The sequence below is a fragment of the Mixophyes fleayi genome, chromosome 1 (genome assembly GCF_038048845.1).
Source record: "Mixophyes fleayi isolate aMixFle1 chromosome 1, aMixFle1.hap1, whole genome shotgun sequence".
Taxonomy (NCBI): Eukaryota; Metazoa; Chordata; class Amphibia; order Anura; family Limnodynastidae; genus Mixophyes; species Mixophyes fleayi.
Genome location: NC_134402.1, coordinates 304,944,026 through 304,959,180, shown reverse-complemented (window position 1 = coordinate 304,959,180; position 15,155 = coordinate 304,944,026). Strand labels below are relative to the sequence as shown.

Below are 15,155 nucleotides of genomic sequence, written 5' to 3'. Positions count from 1 at the left end.
TTTCGTGGTTATGGGGAAAGGCATCGCTGAACCTAGATCATTAAGTGATCATGGACCCCTCTTACATCCTCCCATCACTAACCAGTACCCAGCACACACACACTAACTCCACGATCATCACACTAACTTTGTCCACAGATGTTTCAACAGTGTTACCTCCCTTTCTGGGATCTTTCCAAAATTATAGCCTTGTTTTTTATTTACTCTCATAATGCTTGTTGCGTACTGGTACTGCTCCTTTTTTGTGCAAGTGGGCTTACTTGTCCAACTAGCACATTTTAAAGCCACACCCAGTTCCCGATCTCTGGAAACTCCTGTGTAACATGGGCGGAAACAGTAAAAAGTCTCACCTACTACCACCATTTATAGCCCCACCATTCATTTAATCTTTTCCATTTTCCCCCTAAAATATCTCCTTCATATTCATGTATTTACTCATAAGAATGGATGCATTTGCTCAAAAGTGGGTGTATTACACAAATACATCAGTGTTCTGCGCATTTGCAATTTTTCACATTCCTAAATGTCCCTTATGATGTCACAATAGTGACAGTGACAGCAAGCATATAGATTATTATATCTATGGTAGGAAGCGATTGGTTAGTATTGTTGCCTCAAAGTGGAAGGGTTCATGGGTTTAATTCTGTCTTGCTTGGGTGGCGTTTGTCTGTTCTCCCTGTGTATGCGTGGGTTTCCTCTAGGTGCTCCAGCTTCCTCCCACAATCCAAAGACATACTGGTAGGTTAATTGGCAGATGACTAAATTAACCAATAAGTGCTGTCAGGGTGTTTATAATAAATAAATAAATAAAATTTGCCATCATCTTCTAGCCAATTCCATGCACACAATAATAATATACTATATAATCGGGCAGCACAGTGGCCTAGTGGTTAGCACTTCTGCCTCACAGCACTGGGGTCTTGAGTTTGATTCCCGACCATGGCCTTATCTGTGTGAAGTTTGTATGTTTTCCCTGTGTTTGCGTGGGTTTCCTCCGAGTGCTCCGGTTTCCTCCCCCACTCCAAAAACATACTGGTAGGTTAATTGGCTGCTATCAAAATTGATCTTAGCTCGTCTCTCTGTCTATGTGTGTGTGTGTGTGTATGTTAGGGAATTTAGACTGTAACTTCCAATGGGGCAGGGACTGATGTGAATGAGTTTTCTGTACAGCGCTGCAGAATTAGTGGCGCTATATAAATAACGGATGCTGATGATGAATTAAGTTGCATTTTAACAGCAGTTCATAGGACCCAATTCCTTACTGGCTCACCCTGCCAATTGCTACTTTATTACCAAACTTTTAACAATCAAGTTAATTCCAATTGATAAATGTGTTTTGTAATGTTCCATACCAAGATATCATCTTAGGTCCTTGCTATTATTGGCATATAATGTTCTAGTCTGACATAAGCTGCTATAGTAAAATAGATGTCAAAGTTTAAGGCATAATATACTGCTTTGGACAAAAGAGTATATACAATATAAAGTACCTGATGTTGTGTTATTAGCAGCATTATTGGACAGTTGACTTTTATAACATTTACTTTGTTTCTCTGTCTTCTCAGCTTCATCAGCAAAAATGGGACTAGTTGAAACCAAGCTGGCGATAATTCCTGGAGCAGGTATGACTTACATTCACATGTAGTGTGTATGTTATTATTAAGTTTGTGCTCCCAACCAGTGATGCATTTGTTTTTTTCTACTCTGTTCACTCTAAAAAGCTCTAACTGACCAATTTAACAGAGAAATGAAATATCCCTATGCATAGCTTAGTCTACATATACTATCTTTGTAGAAACCTCTTGATGATACATGGATGTGACTTGCACCAATCTGTTTTTATCCATGGATCCGGCATCCTCTCTTTAGCATCCTCTTTCTAGCAATGGACAAGTGTGTAGAATGTTTATTTGTATAGGGATGATTGATCACTTATGTTTCAGCTAGTGCATGGACACACCTACGGGCATATATTAGTTGCCTGTGTTTGGGAGGGAAATGTCACTGTTAGTTTAAAAGAGTTATATTCCATCTAGAATTAAATGATTGCTGTTTTTGATAGATTGGCCAGAATATGTTTGAAAGAGGAGGTGCCCTTCAGTTACAGAGAAGGAGGCCTTTTGATGCGATGGGAACCACCAATTGTGTGATAGATTTTCTGTCTCAGAACAAATCAAGTTCCTTGATCCCTAGCACTGAGCCCCTCCCTCTTTCAAACTTCTCCCAGACCAATCACTGTCAATAGTGACTGCTATTAAAGCAGATGCTGATGCTTTCATGTCCATATGTGTAGCAGATACCTTACCGTGCCAAATGTAAATCATTTGTCAGAGATTATTACTTGCATAGATCTTAATGACTTTTGTAACCACTCTCACCAGTAACTTAATTTAGCTGTAATGTTTCTTTTTTTATGATATATTTCATGTTGCCATTTTGAGCTTCTGTCTGTTTTACATCAGTCTCAAAAAAGTTAAAACAAACAGTCCTCATCATGTAAGCATCAAAACAATCAAACAAGTAATGGTGCAGTTAGCATACATACAGAACGTAATCGCCTAATGAAATGGAAAGTAAAGGATATAAAATGGACCTGTTTCCTTAATGGAGCTCTTGTACTTTCAGTTATGATGAATTCTGGGAAATGTTTCATAAATATTTTTTCATTTATGTGTTTCCTGCACCTATGTGTATAGATATACACATGCTTGCCAACTCTCCCGGAATGTCCGGGAGACTCACGAAATTCAGTTCGGTCTCACGGACTCCCAGGAGAGCTGGCAAATCTCCTGCAATTGCGGGGCTAAAATGCCGCGATACGCTGTGAATCTCGTCATTTTGGCCCAGGCCCCGCGACAAAACGGCCTATTTGACGTGGGGGGCGGGGCAAAAATGGCGCATTTCACCAAGGTCCCGCCCCTTCCGCTCTCTTGACATGCCCCTCTACCGGATACAACTTGCCAAAGGTAGGTAAGTATGCTTCTACATATGTGTATTAATATAAATTGTCTCTTATTTTTTTATTTTGTCACTTAAATGGAAGCCTAGTAATTGACAAAATCAATATTATGTTGAGTTTTATTATTTGTCTTGTCTGTCAGTTACAATAACGACTTTACTATTTATATCATGAAAATTAACATCTTGCTATAAAGCATTGCTTTTAACAAAAACATATGATAAAAAATAAACATTATTTTTGTAACTAATCTTTTCGTACCAGATATGATAATTTTTGTAAATGATCCAATGTGTTTTTGTGATCGCCACCTGGAATTTCTGGATGAAATATGCTCAATATTTTTTATTTTTTTTTAATTTTTTCTTCTTTGTCTCCATAAAAAATATTTGTATGTACAGTCAAGTCCATAAATATTGCGACATCGACACAATTCTCATATTTTGGGCTCTATACACCACCACAATGGATTTGAAATGAAACTAACAAGATGTGCTTTAACTGCAGACCTTCAGCTTTCATTTGAGAGTATTTACATCCAAATCAGGTGAACTTTGTAGGAATTACAACGGTTTCTATATGTGCGTCCCACTTAAGGGACCAAAAGTAATGGGACAATCGACTCAAAAGCTATTTCATTGACATGTGTGGGCTATTCCCTCGTTATTTCATCATCAATTAAGCAGGTAAAAGGTCTGGAGTTGATTCTAGCTTTGACATTTACATTTGGAATCTGTTGCTGTCGACTCTCAATATGAGATCCAAAGAGCTGTCACTATCAGTGAAGCAAGCCATCATTAGGCTGAAAAATCAAAACAAACCCATCAGAGAGATAGCAAAAACATTAGGTGTGGCCAAATCAACTGTTTGGAACATTCTTAAAAAGAAAGAACTCACCAGAGAGCTCAGCAACACCAAAAGACCCGGAAGACCACGGAAAACAACTGTGGTGGATGACAAAAGAATTTTTTCCCTGGTGAAGAAAAACCCCTTCACAACAGTTGGCCAAATCAAGAACACTCTCCAGGAAGTAGGTGTATATGTGTCAAAGTCAACAATCAAGAGAAGACTTCACAAGAGTGAATATAGAGGGTTCACCACAAGATGTAAACCATTTGTGAGCCACAAAAACAGGAAGACCAGATTAGAGTTTGGCAAACAACAACTATAAAAGCCATTACAGTTCTGGAACAACATCCTATGGAGAGATGAGACAAAGATCAACTTGTACCAGAGTGATCGGAAGAGAAGAGTATGGAGAAGGAAAGGAACTGCTCATGATCCAAAACATACCACCTCATTAGTGAAGCATGGTGGTGGTAGTGTCATGGTGTGGGCATGCATGGCTGCCAATGGAACTGGTTCCCTTGTATTTATTGATTATATGACTGCTGACAAAAGCAGCAGGATGAATTCTGAAGTGTTTCGGGAAATATTATCTGCTCATATTCAGTCAAATGCTTCAGAACTCATTGGACGGCGCTTCACAGTGCAGATGGACAATGACCCGAAGCATACTACAAGAGCAACCAAAGAGTTTTTTAAGGTTAACAAGTGGAATGTTATGCAATGGCCAAGTCAATCACCTGACCTGAATCAGATTGAGCATGCATTTCACTTGATGAAGACAAAACTGAAGGGAAAATGCCCCAAGAGCAAGCAGGAACTGAAGACATTTGCAGTAGAGGCCTGGCAGAGCATCACCAGGGATGAAACCCAGCTTCTGGTGATGTCTATGCGTTCCAGACTTCAGGCTGTAATTGATTTCAAAGGATTTGCAACAAAGTATTAAAAAGTGAAAGTTTGATGTAGGATTGTTTAGTTTGTCCCATTCCTTTTGGTCCCTTAAAAAGTGGGAGGCACATATAGAAACCGTTGTAATTCCTACACTGTTCACCTGATTTCGATGTAAATTCCCTCAAATTAGAGCTGAAAGTCTGCAGTTAAAGCACATCTTGTTTGTTTCATTTCAAATCCATTGTGGTGGTGTATAGAGCCCAAAATATGAGAATTGTGTCGATGTCCCAATATTTATGGACTTGACTGTAAGTGCTATACTTTCCTTTTTGCCTGCTTCAAATTCATTTATGAATGCAGACAGAACTACTATGTACTTATATGTATAATATGAATTGATTCACTTTAGTTCAAAGCTTACATTTGTACATTTTTATTTATGTGGGGCCATAGGATGTAGTCAGGTACAAAAAGTATAAGAAACCATGTAATTGTTACTACTTATGGCATAACATTTAAAGTGATTCACAATACTACAAAGGAATGGATATGTTGACAGATTGCATACCACTCTCAATATCTCTGTATTTCTATGAAATTACATTAGCCTAACATGTGACATGAAAAATAATGGAACATTAATGTGCATAGCACATATGAAGGTTCACTCCTACACTCCTCTCTCAAGGTGTAAACCTACCCTCCTCTCTTGGGAGGTGTCTCCGCAAACTAGAAATGCATAAAGGTTTGCAGAATATCGTAACAAATGTGCACTGTGCAGAAGTATGAATATCATATCAAATTGTCACCCGCCTACCACTTTAGAACCACCCTTTTCATTAAATAAAATGTTTCAGCCTTTCTTCTGAAATACTGTTGGTTTAGCCTCAATTATGGCTTAAATGAATCATGGGGGGACAACAGACCTGACGTTTTTCATATGTGGCACACTGTTACGTGGCAAAGTGTGCCTAGAACTCACCTCTCCACTGATGTGCAACGGGAAGGCACAAAATGCATTCCAGCGATAGTATAGGGCAGGGGTTGGCAACTCCTGGCACGCTTGTCAGATGGGGCACGTGCACACATTTGTCTGGCGTGTTGGAGCTCCGCAGCTGCCCCACTAAAGTAGCCCACATGCGCAGCAGCTTTGTTTCGGTCATCTTCGGCTCTTTAATGAAGCAGCTCCCAGGTTCCGTTATGGAACTCCAGCTCTAAAGAAAATTAGGTCCTTTTTGCGCCTCTCCACAAAACTGTCCCTTTGATATACCTACTTTCTACTTGGCAAAATATACCCTCACTCTGTCCCTACTCTTCCCATCAGACATTGCGAACTGCTGCTCTATGTAAACCCCACTGTATTGGTCAGAAAAACCATGCACTTTTGGTGGAAATCTAGAAACAACTATGCAAATTAAGGATAAAGGATTTTGTACTGTGCCTCAGCCATTTGCCACTTTGCAAACGAGGTCTAGTAGTTGTAGAGGCATTACACTCTACAGATAGCTATGGAGTGAAACAGTGAGTAGACCAGTTATGACTAATTCACCATGTAGGAAGAAAAATGCAGATAATAAATGTTTATTTAAATTGTAATGTAATTAATACAACATCGTTGTTTTAACCTGTGCTAAGCAAGTTTGACCACCAATCATGAATGTTAATTTGATATTTTGTACATAGCATTAAACAAATATGTCAGGATCTTCTATGTAACAGTATACAAAATTTAAAAAAAATCACATTAACCAGAAAGGTACACAGTCTGTCTGCTACCTATTATAACTCAAGTTGCATTATATAGTATATGTGTTCTTTACTCATCTTAAGTTATGACTGAAAACTAAAAGTAATTATCTTGTGGAAATCACCAATTTCTATATATCCAGCTATCACAAGCTCTGTGCTGCTAACATAAGCTAGAAGCAATTATATTATTGAGTGATTTAAACATATTAATAAAGTTTCTATTTTAGATGAATTTTTTGTAAGACCTTATTGGTACATGGTAGATATAAGATTGTGTTTAGTCTTCTCTAAAGAACATTTTTTTTAGTTTTTGAGAGTTATAGAACTTTGCTCAGTCACACATTTGCAATCACCAAGCTCTTGATATTACTCCATGTTCTATGGTAGATTAGTGGTACAATTCAAACCACATTCCCTGGCAGATAAATTTAAAATAATGCCAACTTGTTGACTGATTTCACAAACCATTTAATTTCTACATGTTACAATTTGGATTTGAGACTCTTTTACTACTATGGGTAGTAGATTTATAATTATGTTTTCATAGCAATTGCTGGAAATAGGTGTTTTAGCATTGCATGCCAAATTCTCCACACTTTAAACACATTACATTGTAATGCAACAGAGAAGCAAAGCTCTGTAGCCTCCTTTTCAGTAACTTGTATCATCAGCCTATAGTAGATGGAATTGGCCGTGCCAGTAGGGCTGCTGTTGTTCCTCTACAGTAAGAGAGAACATGAGACCCCAAGCTCACCTATGTCCGAGGAGGAATCCTCTTATTGCTTCTCCTATTCCCAGCCCTGCATATGTATTGTAAAATGGTATTACTGGAAAGCATTGAGGGCTTATTGATAGTGTAAATAAATAATGTTTAGTGTATTTTCACTGACAGTAGATGCATTGCCTAGTAGAGAATGGTTCTGGTGAAACCCAGCACTGGCATTGCAATATCACATGGTTTGTAGCTATTGTTATGCCCACTAAGGTCTTCATTAGTTCATGTTATGACCTGTCATGGATAAATGATAGCAGATTTAATGAGTGATCCTGTTATGATTTTCATGACAAGCAACAGCAGAATTCCTAATGTTTCTATTATGTCCAGAAAGACATGTCCCATGAGGTCTAAATAACTGCATCTAGTGTGACTAATTGTAGCTTATATTAAATAAAGCTGGTTCTACGTGTGAAAGCAAATTTTACATCTCTGCTATGGAAGTAGATCTGGAATGGTACAAAGAAGCTAATATAGATGAAGGGCTGCCTATTAATTATGGTAGCTGAATGCAAGGAATCACTCAGTTTCCCTCAAAGGCTTATGATGTTGTAAATAGGTTTTGTAGGGCACATCACTTTCACCACATAAAATAATTTGGATGTCATCTCTACTATTTTAGTGCTCTCACTGAAGCACAGACGGTTGTGCTGTGGCAATTTTGCTCCTTTCATCTGGAATTATAGTTATGTTGACAGCTGTCACAGAGACTCCTCCCTAGGAGTGTTTGGCTTGTACAATGCAGAACAGCATACTTGTGCTGTATAATCCCAACATTAGTTATTAACCAAGTGTTTTCTCATAAATTACTCTTTTAAGGTGATCACATTTTTCCTGTACTATAGGATGGTTATGGTAATTACATCTTGAAGGAGTTCGGTGATTCCAAGTTAAACCAGCTGGATTAATTGTTCATAATTGCCAGTGGTTGTCCATTTTTAATATTGGTTCAGATAAGGGCATTTACCTTTGGCCCACAAGGACAGGGGCCCACTAATACACTTGCAAGTAATGGAGCCTGAAGAGGTGAGAGTTCACAATCATTCATATCTCAGCCTTCAGTTGTCCAATAAAGGCAAGAGAACCCTTGTTTTAGTCTCTTCTGTTAAGATGCATGACCTTTGTTAAAATTGAAAAAATGCTTTAGCCATTATCTAAATGGTCTTTAAAACTTAGACCAAGTTCCATAACGGAGCTCTGTGTTTTTTCTTCCTTTAGAAAGTGCACACAGTCTAATTTGTATCAGTGGAAACATGAAAATGGTTTGGGGTTTTATTTGTTTTTTGTTTGTTCTTGTGTTTCTCTCTTAAGAGAAAGTGACTTTTAATTTTTTTTGGCATTGTAACAACAATGTGTGCGCTACTTGTATCTTACTAACAGCAGGTCTGGAACAATACTCTGTGGTACCTTTAGTGAGAAGAATGACGTCATCTGAATACTGATGACAATGGTAAACTGCACTTGATCTTCTGATGGGTTGGGTACGAAAAAAAAGCACTGCCCCCCCACCGTATGAGTACCCAGCCCCTGGGTGGTGGGTGTGGGATAATAGTAAAGATTTCATAGTAAAAAGCCATTTTGTCCTTGGTGCACTACAGGTTCCAGCATGGCCAGGCTGCCATTACCTGTCTGGGCATGCTGGCGCTTGTAGCATACCCATAGCTGCCAGGGCATGATGGCACTTGGGGAACCTGTAGTGCACCAATGAAAAATGTAAATACAACACACACCACTGTAAAAATTACTTTAATTGAAATAAAAACACCCCTACACAAGCCTTCATTTACCCTCTAAATTACTTGCCTACATCCAGGGGTCTTCATCTGTAATAGATCCAAACGATCCTTGGCAAAGCAAAAACAGAATTACATAACGCTGAACTAACTCTCACGAAGCACAAAGTGAACTCTTAGCCACACTGGTTCTATTTATAACATGACACAGATGAAGACCCCCAGATGTAGGTGAGTAATAAAGAGAGTAAATAATGGTATGTCTAGTTTTTATTTCAATTAAAGTAATTTTTACGGTAGTCCCCTGAGATAGGGTAAATACACTGGCACAGCAGGGATTAATTCCTGATGTTCGGAGCTTATAAATATGAAGAAATAGCAGAGATCATGGTCTGGTACGCTGACTAACTTGGAGAGCATAAGTGTGAGACACTGCTACAAGGTAACACACACAATAATCTGGCAACCCAGTGACCTGGCTATTTGATTAATACAGCAACTGAGGAGTGCTGGGCACCGATGATAACTCAACAGCTGAATCCATAAAAGTGTCCCTGTTCTGATATGTCATCTGTTTGACATGTGTGTGCTGCTGTCTGTCGTTTGTGGCCAGAAACCGTCATACTGTTCCTCCTGCACCTGAGTCATGTCAGTACACCAAAAGCAAGTGAGTTATATATGTATTATAATTGCTTGTAATGACTAGCCTTGATCTTATAAACAACCTGACACTGTGGCCAAGCGACAGGAACCATTACAGGAGTGGCCCACTAAAGTGATCCATGCCCAAAACCAAAATAGTGGAGCTGCTACTGCTCATTGCGTACATAATCCATAAAAAAATAAATTCAATTGAGTTAAATAGCTCTTTAACGAACACTCTATTAGTTTACTGAACTCGTTTTTTAATTCTTACCAACACTGAAGAAATCTTAATGGTACCATGTGTATTTTTATGGAAGCTATTGCTGTTTGACTTCTCAATTTGCGATATTAAGGGCATTTTAAAAACTATTTTGTCTGCATATGACAGATTTTTTTTTTTGTCTTCCAACTTCTTTGATAGAATATGCTGTTGGCTGCTTCTTTATTTCTTTTGTGGACTATAGACTGCTCAAGAATCTGGCACTTGCTTCAGAGAATTCCCGGTTAGGCAAAGCAAGAACTGAAGCCAACATAAATATTTCACTGGCCTAATGAAGCTTTTTCTCAAGTTTATAAAAATATTGTGACTTAGAAAAGGACATGTAGAACAGAGAACAAGATAGGCAACATGACGTTTTCATTAAAATAAGTGTATTCCATATTGTTCACTGAGTAAATTAGAACATTCCCTTATGCTCAGCATGAGCAAGAAATATATTATGGTAAAGAAAATCTATAACTTGATATTGCAGATACTTTCTAGATTGCTCTGGAAAACTAACATTGTCATCTATCTGTTTTTAGTGATCAAAATAATTTTTTTTGGCGGGGGGGGGCAAACTTTTTGGAGTAGCAAAATTGTGACAGGGAGATGTATAAATTGAAATTCACTTTAAAATATAAGAGAATAGTTGTACTTCAAAGTGAAAAAAACATGAAAGAAAAAGGTAAACTTTTAATCTTGATGTATTTCCATGGTAAAGGCTGAAGATGATGAGCTTGAGGATAAAGGAGTAGGAGAGACAAGGATGGGGACAGGTGGAAGTGTGACAGCCTTGCTTCGCCTTTACCCTCAGTAGTGCCTGCGTTCTGCCATACAGTCCTGATTTTAATGAAAACAAAATGAACGACCCTTTCAAAAAGCCTAGTGGAGCTGAGTTGCGAAAACAAGGGAACATAAACATTCGTCGGGCTGAAAGAGGCCAAGTTTTTAACTTAAGGACAAGTTTGTTTTTACCTACGGCATATTAGCCTTGTGTGGCTTGAACCCTTAATCAGGCCCTGTGAATAAATAATGCTGGCCACAATATACTGTGACTGTTGCAAGCAGTATCTCACTACTGGTGTGGTATCAAAGCTTGTGTGCTCCCAGAACAGCCAAGATGCTGATAATAACATATTTAAAATCAATGGCCGGAGTTTTCTCTCAATTTCCAACTGAACTAACAGTCACTAGTCATGCCAGAAGTGATTCAGAGGCTAAATTAAACATTTATCCTATTGCCTGGCACTCATGCTCTGCCCATGCTTGGCCAGTTTAAAGTAATGGTAATAGATTTGATAAATGAATATTATAGTTGTAATTTTTTTCAAAACCTACCTTTTTATTAGTGGGCTATGAAAGCCTATATTCTTTAGGCATCAGGAAATCTACTGTTCCCGCAGACAAGAGGACTGTATCCAGTCCTTTTCAGTAGAATAAAAAAGTAGTGATGATATCAGGGTGTTAGGACTTACATACACTAGGTGACCCTGGTATCTAGGGTTTCTTTGATCACACAGGCAAAGAAGGATAGAAGATACAACAGTATCTTTATTACAGAAATGCACATACACAACTGTAAAAGTAAAACAATAGCTAGGACAATAATGTGGAACAATTAAAGCAATGCCCAGTATGTCACCAGATCCCACAGGAGTGCTTACAGTATCCCAAAGTCAGTTTATCTTAAGCCGTTATTACTTTAAATGAACAAATGCTAGCTTGGCCAAACTGAACAGTTCACAGGCCAAGTTGTTAAAATGAGCCTTCACAGTTACCTCGCTAAGGCTCAGTACTCTCTATAGGGTTTCTGGCCAACTTGCATTTCCGAATAAAGTGGTCCTGGTGCAGTTGTCCTGGTAACTGGTTATTCGGATCTGCCGGATATTTCCAATAATGGCTTTCTCCGACCAAGTTGTTTGAAAGTAAGTAGGGGCCAAGCTGTTGTTCCCATACACTTACAGTGTACACTTCTGACTCCGCTATAGATCTGCTACTGAAGGCTTGATGGACCAGGCCGCTCAGCTACACACTCTCTACCGGTGTGGTAGGGATCTGACCCCAAGACTTCATACTCTTGTAGGATCAACAGGTGGACAGATACTCAAGCAGTTCTTGATGGAATGATGAGTTAGTGAAGCCACGTTTTATATGCAGAATGCGATCTAGACGCAAGAACTGGAGCAGGTATCGCGAACAAGCTGGTAGAGTGAAATCTCTAACACCAGGCTCAGTTAATCCTCAAACACACAGAACTTCCCTTGCAGGGCCCTTTTAACATGTTCAAAATTACCATAAGAAAAAGTTCTACCCTGCAAAGTCATTCTAAGGTGACTGGTTCTGTGATTGGCTGAGAGCTGGTTGGAAATGAGTTGGATAGATGTTAAGCCCCACGTAATCCTCCCTGCTGAGAAGGAGCCCAAAAGTCTGACAGAGTCCAGAGGGAAACAATAGTTGCATAAACTAATTAACACAGGACTTAATTCTAGTTCATGGATTGCAGCTCCCACTTTTAACCCCTTCTATGGTTCTACGTGAAAAGGGTTTAAGTTGCTTGAAACTTAGTGTCTTCATGGTAGGAGAGAGGTTTGCCAGGAAACAAGGTTGCAGTGATCTTATATTCCAATCGGTCCATGTGCAGCCCATCTGGCCTTATTTAGTCCATCATCCCTGCTCAGAGGGGCAATATATATACACACTATATGGACAAAAGTATTCGGACGCTTGGCCATTACACCAACAGGGACTGTAATTACATTGCATTCAAATACATATATTTTTAGTTGGTCCCCCTTTTGCAGTGATAACAGCTTCCACTCTTCTTGGAAGGCTTTCCACAAGATGTTGGAGTGTTTCTGTGAGAATTTGTGCCCATTCATTCTGTAGAGCATTTATGAGGTCAGGCACTGATGTTGGACAAGAAAGCCTGGCTCGCTATCTCCGTTCCAGTTCATCCCAAAGGTGTTTGATGGGGTTCAGATCAGGGCTCTATGAAGGCCAGTCAAATTCTTCCACACCGAACATATCAAACCATGTCTTTGTAGTCCTTGCTTTGTGCACTGAGACAGAGTCATGTTGGAATAGAAAAGTACCTTCCCCAAACTGTTTCCACAAAGTTGAATGCATAGCATTTTCCAAAATGACTTGGTGTGCTGAAACATTAAGATTGCACTTCACTGGAGATATGAGGCCTAGCACAAACCCTGAAAAACAGCCCCATCCATTATCCCTTCTCCACCAAATTTTTCAGTTGGCATAATGCAGTCAGGCAGGTAACGTTCTCCTGGCATCCACCAAACCCAGACTCGTACAACTTTTCAGCTATGGAATCAGCAGGCTGTTGTCGACTTTTACACATCATGCCCCTTAGCAGTCGTTGACTCGACTGTGATTTTATGTGGTCTTCTGCTTTGTGGCTGAGTTGCTGTTGTTCCTACACCCTACCACTTTCTAATAATATCACTTACAGTAGACCGTGGAATATCCAGCAGTGATGAAAGTTCACGAACCGTCTTATTGCAAAGACGGCATCCTATCACAGTACCACACTTAAAGTCACTGAGCTCTTCAGAGCGACCCATTTTGTATCACAAATGTTTGCAAATGGAGACTGCATTTTTAGGTGCTTGATTTTATACACCTCTGGCAACGAGTCTGATTGAAACACCTCAATTCAATAATTAACAGGTGTGGCCAAATACTTTTGTCTATATAGTGTATGTATACTGTGTGAATGCAGTAAAAGCTGCAATTTGTACCACAGGGATGATCCAAGTGTAAATACAGTCTCTTAGTTCATAGGGGCTATTGTCCCATCTCGTCACAGAAATGCTCTATTCTGCTGTGTCCATTAGGACTGGTCTGATTGGGTCCTCCTGCTGTGTGAGCTGCAGTGAGCGTGGATCTAGGCAACAGTGGAAGTCCGAGGCTTGGGCCATCTTTTGAAGTTTTGTTTGATGCCTGGGTTTGGGCACACTGCCTTTCAGCTTGCAGTGCTCCATTCACTATATAGTGAATAGAGCTTTAATTGAACTTGTCACATGTATCATACCTATACTAAAAATCAGTACATACCGCAGATGTGTTCATGCTTTTCCAGTTGCTTGCTTTATATAACATCTGTCTGTGCAGTTTTAATATTGAGTTTTACGACAATCTTAAACTAATGTGGGAAATTTGATTAAATTATATGTAAATATCTTAAATGTTGTACTGAATATATTTTGTTCATGTGCACAAAATTTCTAAATTTAATTGGTAAACCACATTTAAAAATAAGTGGTAAATCACCTTTTAATATGTCTGGAAAATAAAGAAATGAAGCGCACATTACAAACTGTGTTTAGACTTCATGGCTGTGTCAAGTCCAAAATAACCTCACTAAATTGGCGAACGATATATCATGTTAAATAAGACAGATAACGTAGATGCATTGCGTTCTCTGTGCCTTAGGGGTTCCTAACAACATAATGATCATGGAAAATTCTTAAACAAGAATAAAAAAAATAATTCTCCGTTTGGGATTTCAGGTTTTGTTTTTACAATTGAAGCTATTCTGGTAATCTTCTCCCTCAAGGATACTTATTATTTGTTTCCCACCCTAATGAAACTAGGTCATAGTATTTGGGCACGCATCCAAGACAAGAGATTTATTTGGTACTCAAGGCACTGTCTAGAAATTGTGATGCAATGTCAGCAAGGGCCTTTTCATTTCACAAACATACTTTCCATTGCCCTGGAATTAATGTATTCGCTGACCTCGAAACAACTGCAATCCGTCACTAGTTTACAGAAGCAGAAAAAGCGTCTGGAAATGGTCACGGTCACCCTATTAGGTGATTAGTTACAGGATTTCTATTCAGTGTGCCATTTTCATGTTTTGATCATGTTGAAAAAGTTGGCAGCTCATGAAAAGCAACAAGCTACTTAACAGAAAAAGAAAGCACTAAAGATTTCTATCCCATTCTGGAAAAACACCATCCAGGTCATTGGTTATATTATTAACCTTTATTTATGTAGAACCAGCATATTATGCAATGCTTTAAAGAGTGTTTTTTTTTAATAATTCCTAAGTGAATCCCTGTCCCAGTTGAGCTCACAGGGCCTCATGCAGAGTTGTGTGTATTTTACGTCAAAAACGTAAACGTAAAATGCATGGCAAAAAAAAAAATATGTGCAGAGCTGCTTGCATCAATAATTTAAAAAAATTAAATATGTAGTTCCCACCCCAATCCCACCCACCAAAATGCTATCAGACTCTACCAGTGTCTATGCCGGTAGTGGCAAAATTGTGTG

At 38.9% G+C, this 15,155-nt stretch overlaps 1 protein-coding gene across 1 annotated transcript in view; it reads left to right on the top strand.

The window, feature by feature from the left end:
• AUH (AU RNA binding methylglutaconyl-CoA hydratase) overlaps positions 1-15,155 on the top strand; it is a 188,776-nt gene that overhangs the window by 98,444 nt on the left and 75,177 nt on the right. Inside the window, exon 6 of the mRNA XM_075211142.1 lies at positions 1,566-1,622. Within this exon, the coding sequence (XP_075067243.1) occupies positions 1,566-1,622 (57 nt within the window). The remainder of the gene's footprint in view (positions 1-1,565; positions 1,623-15,155) is intronic.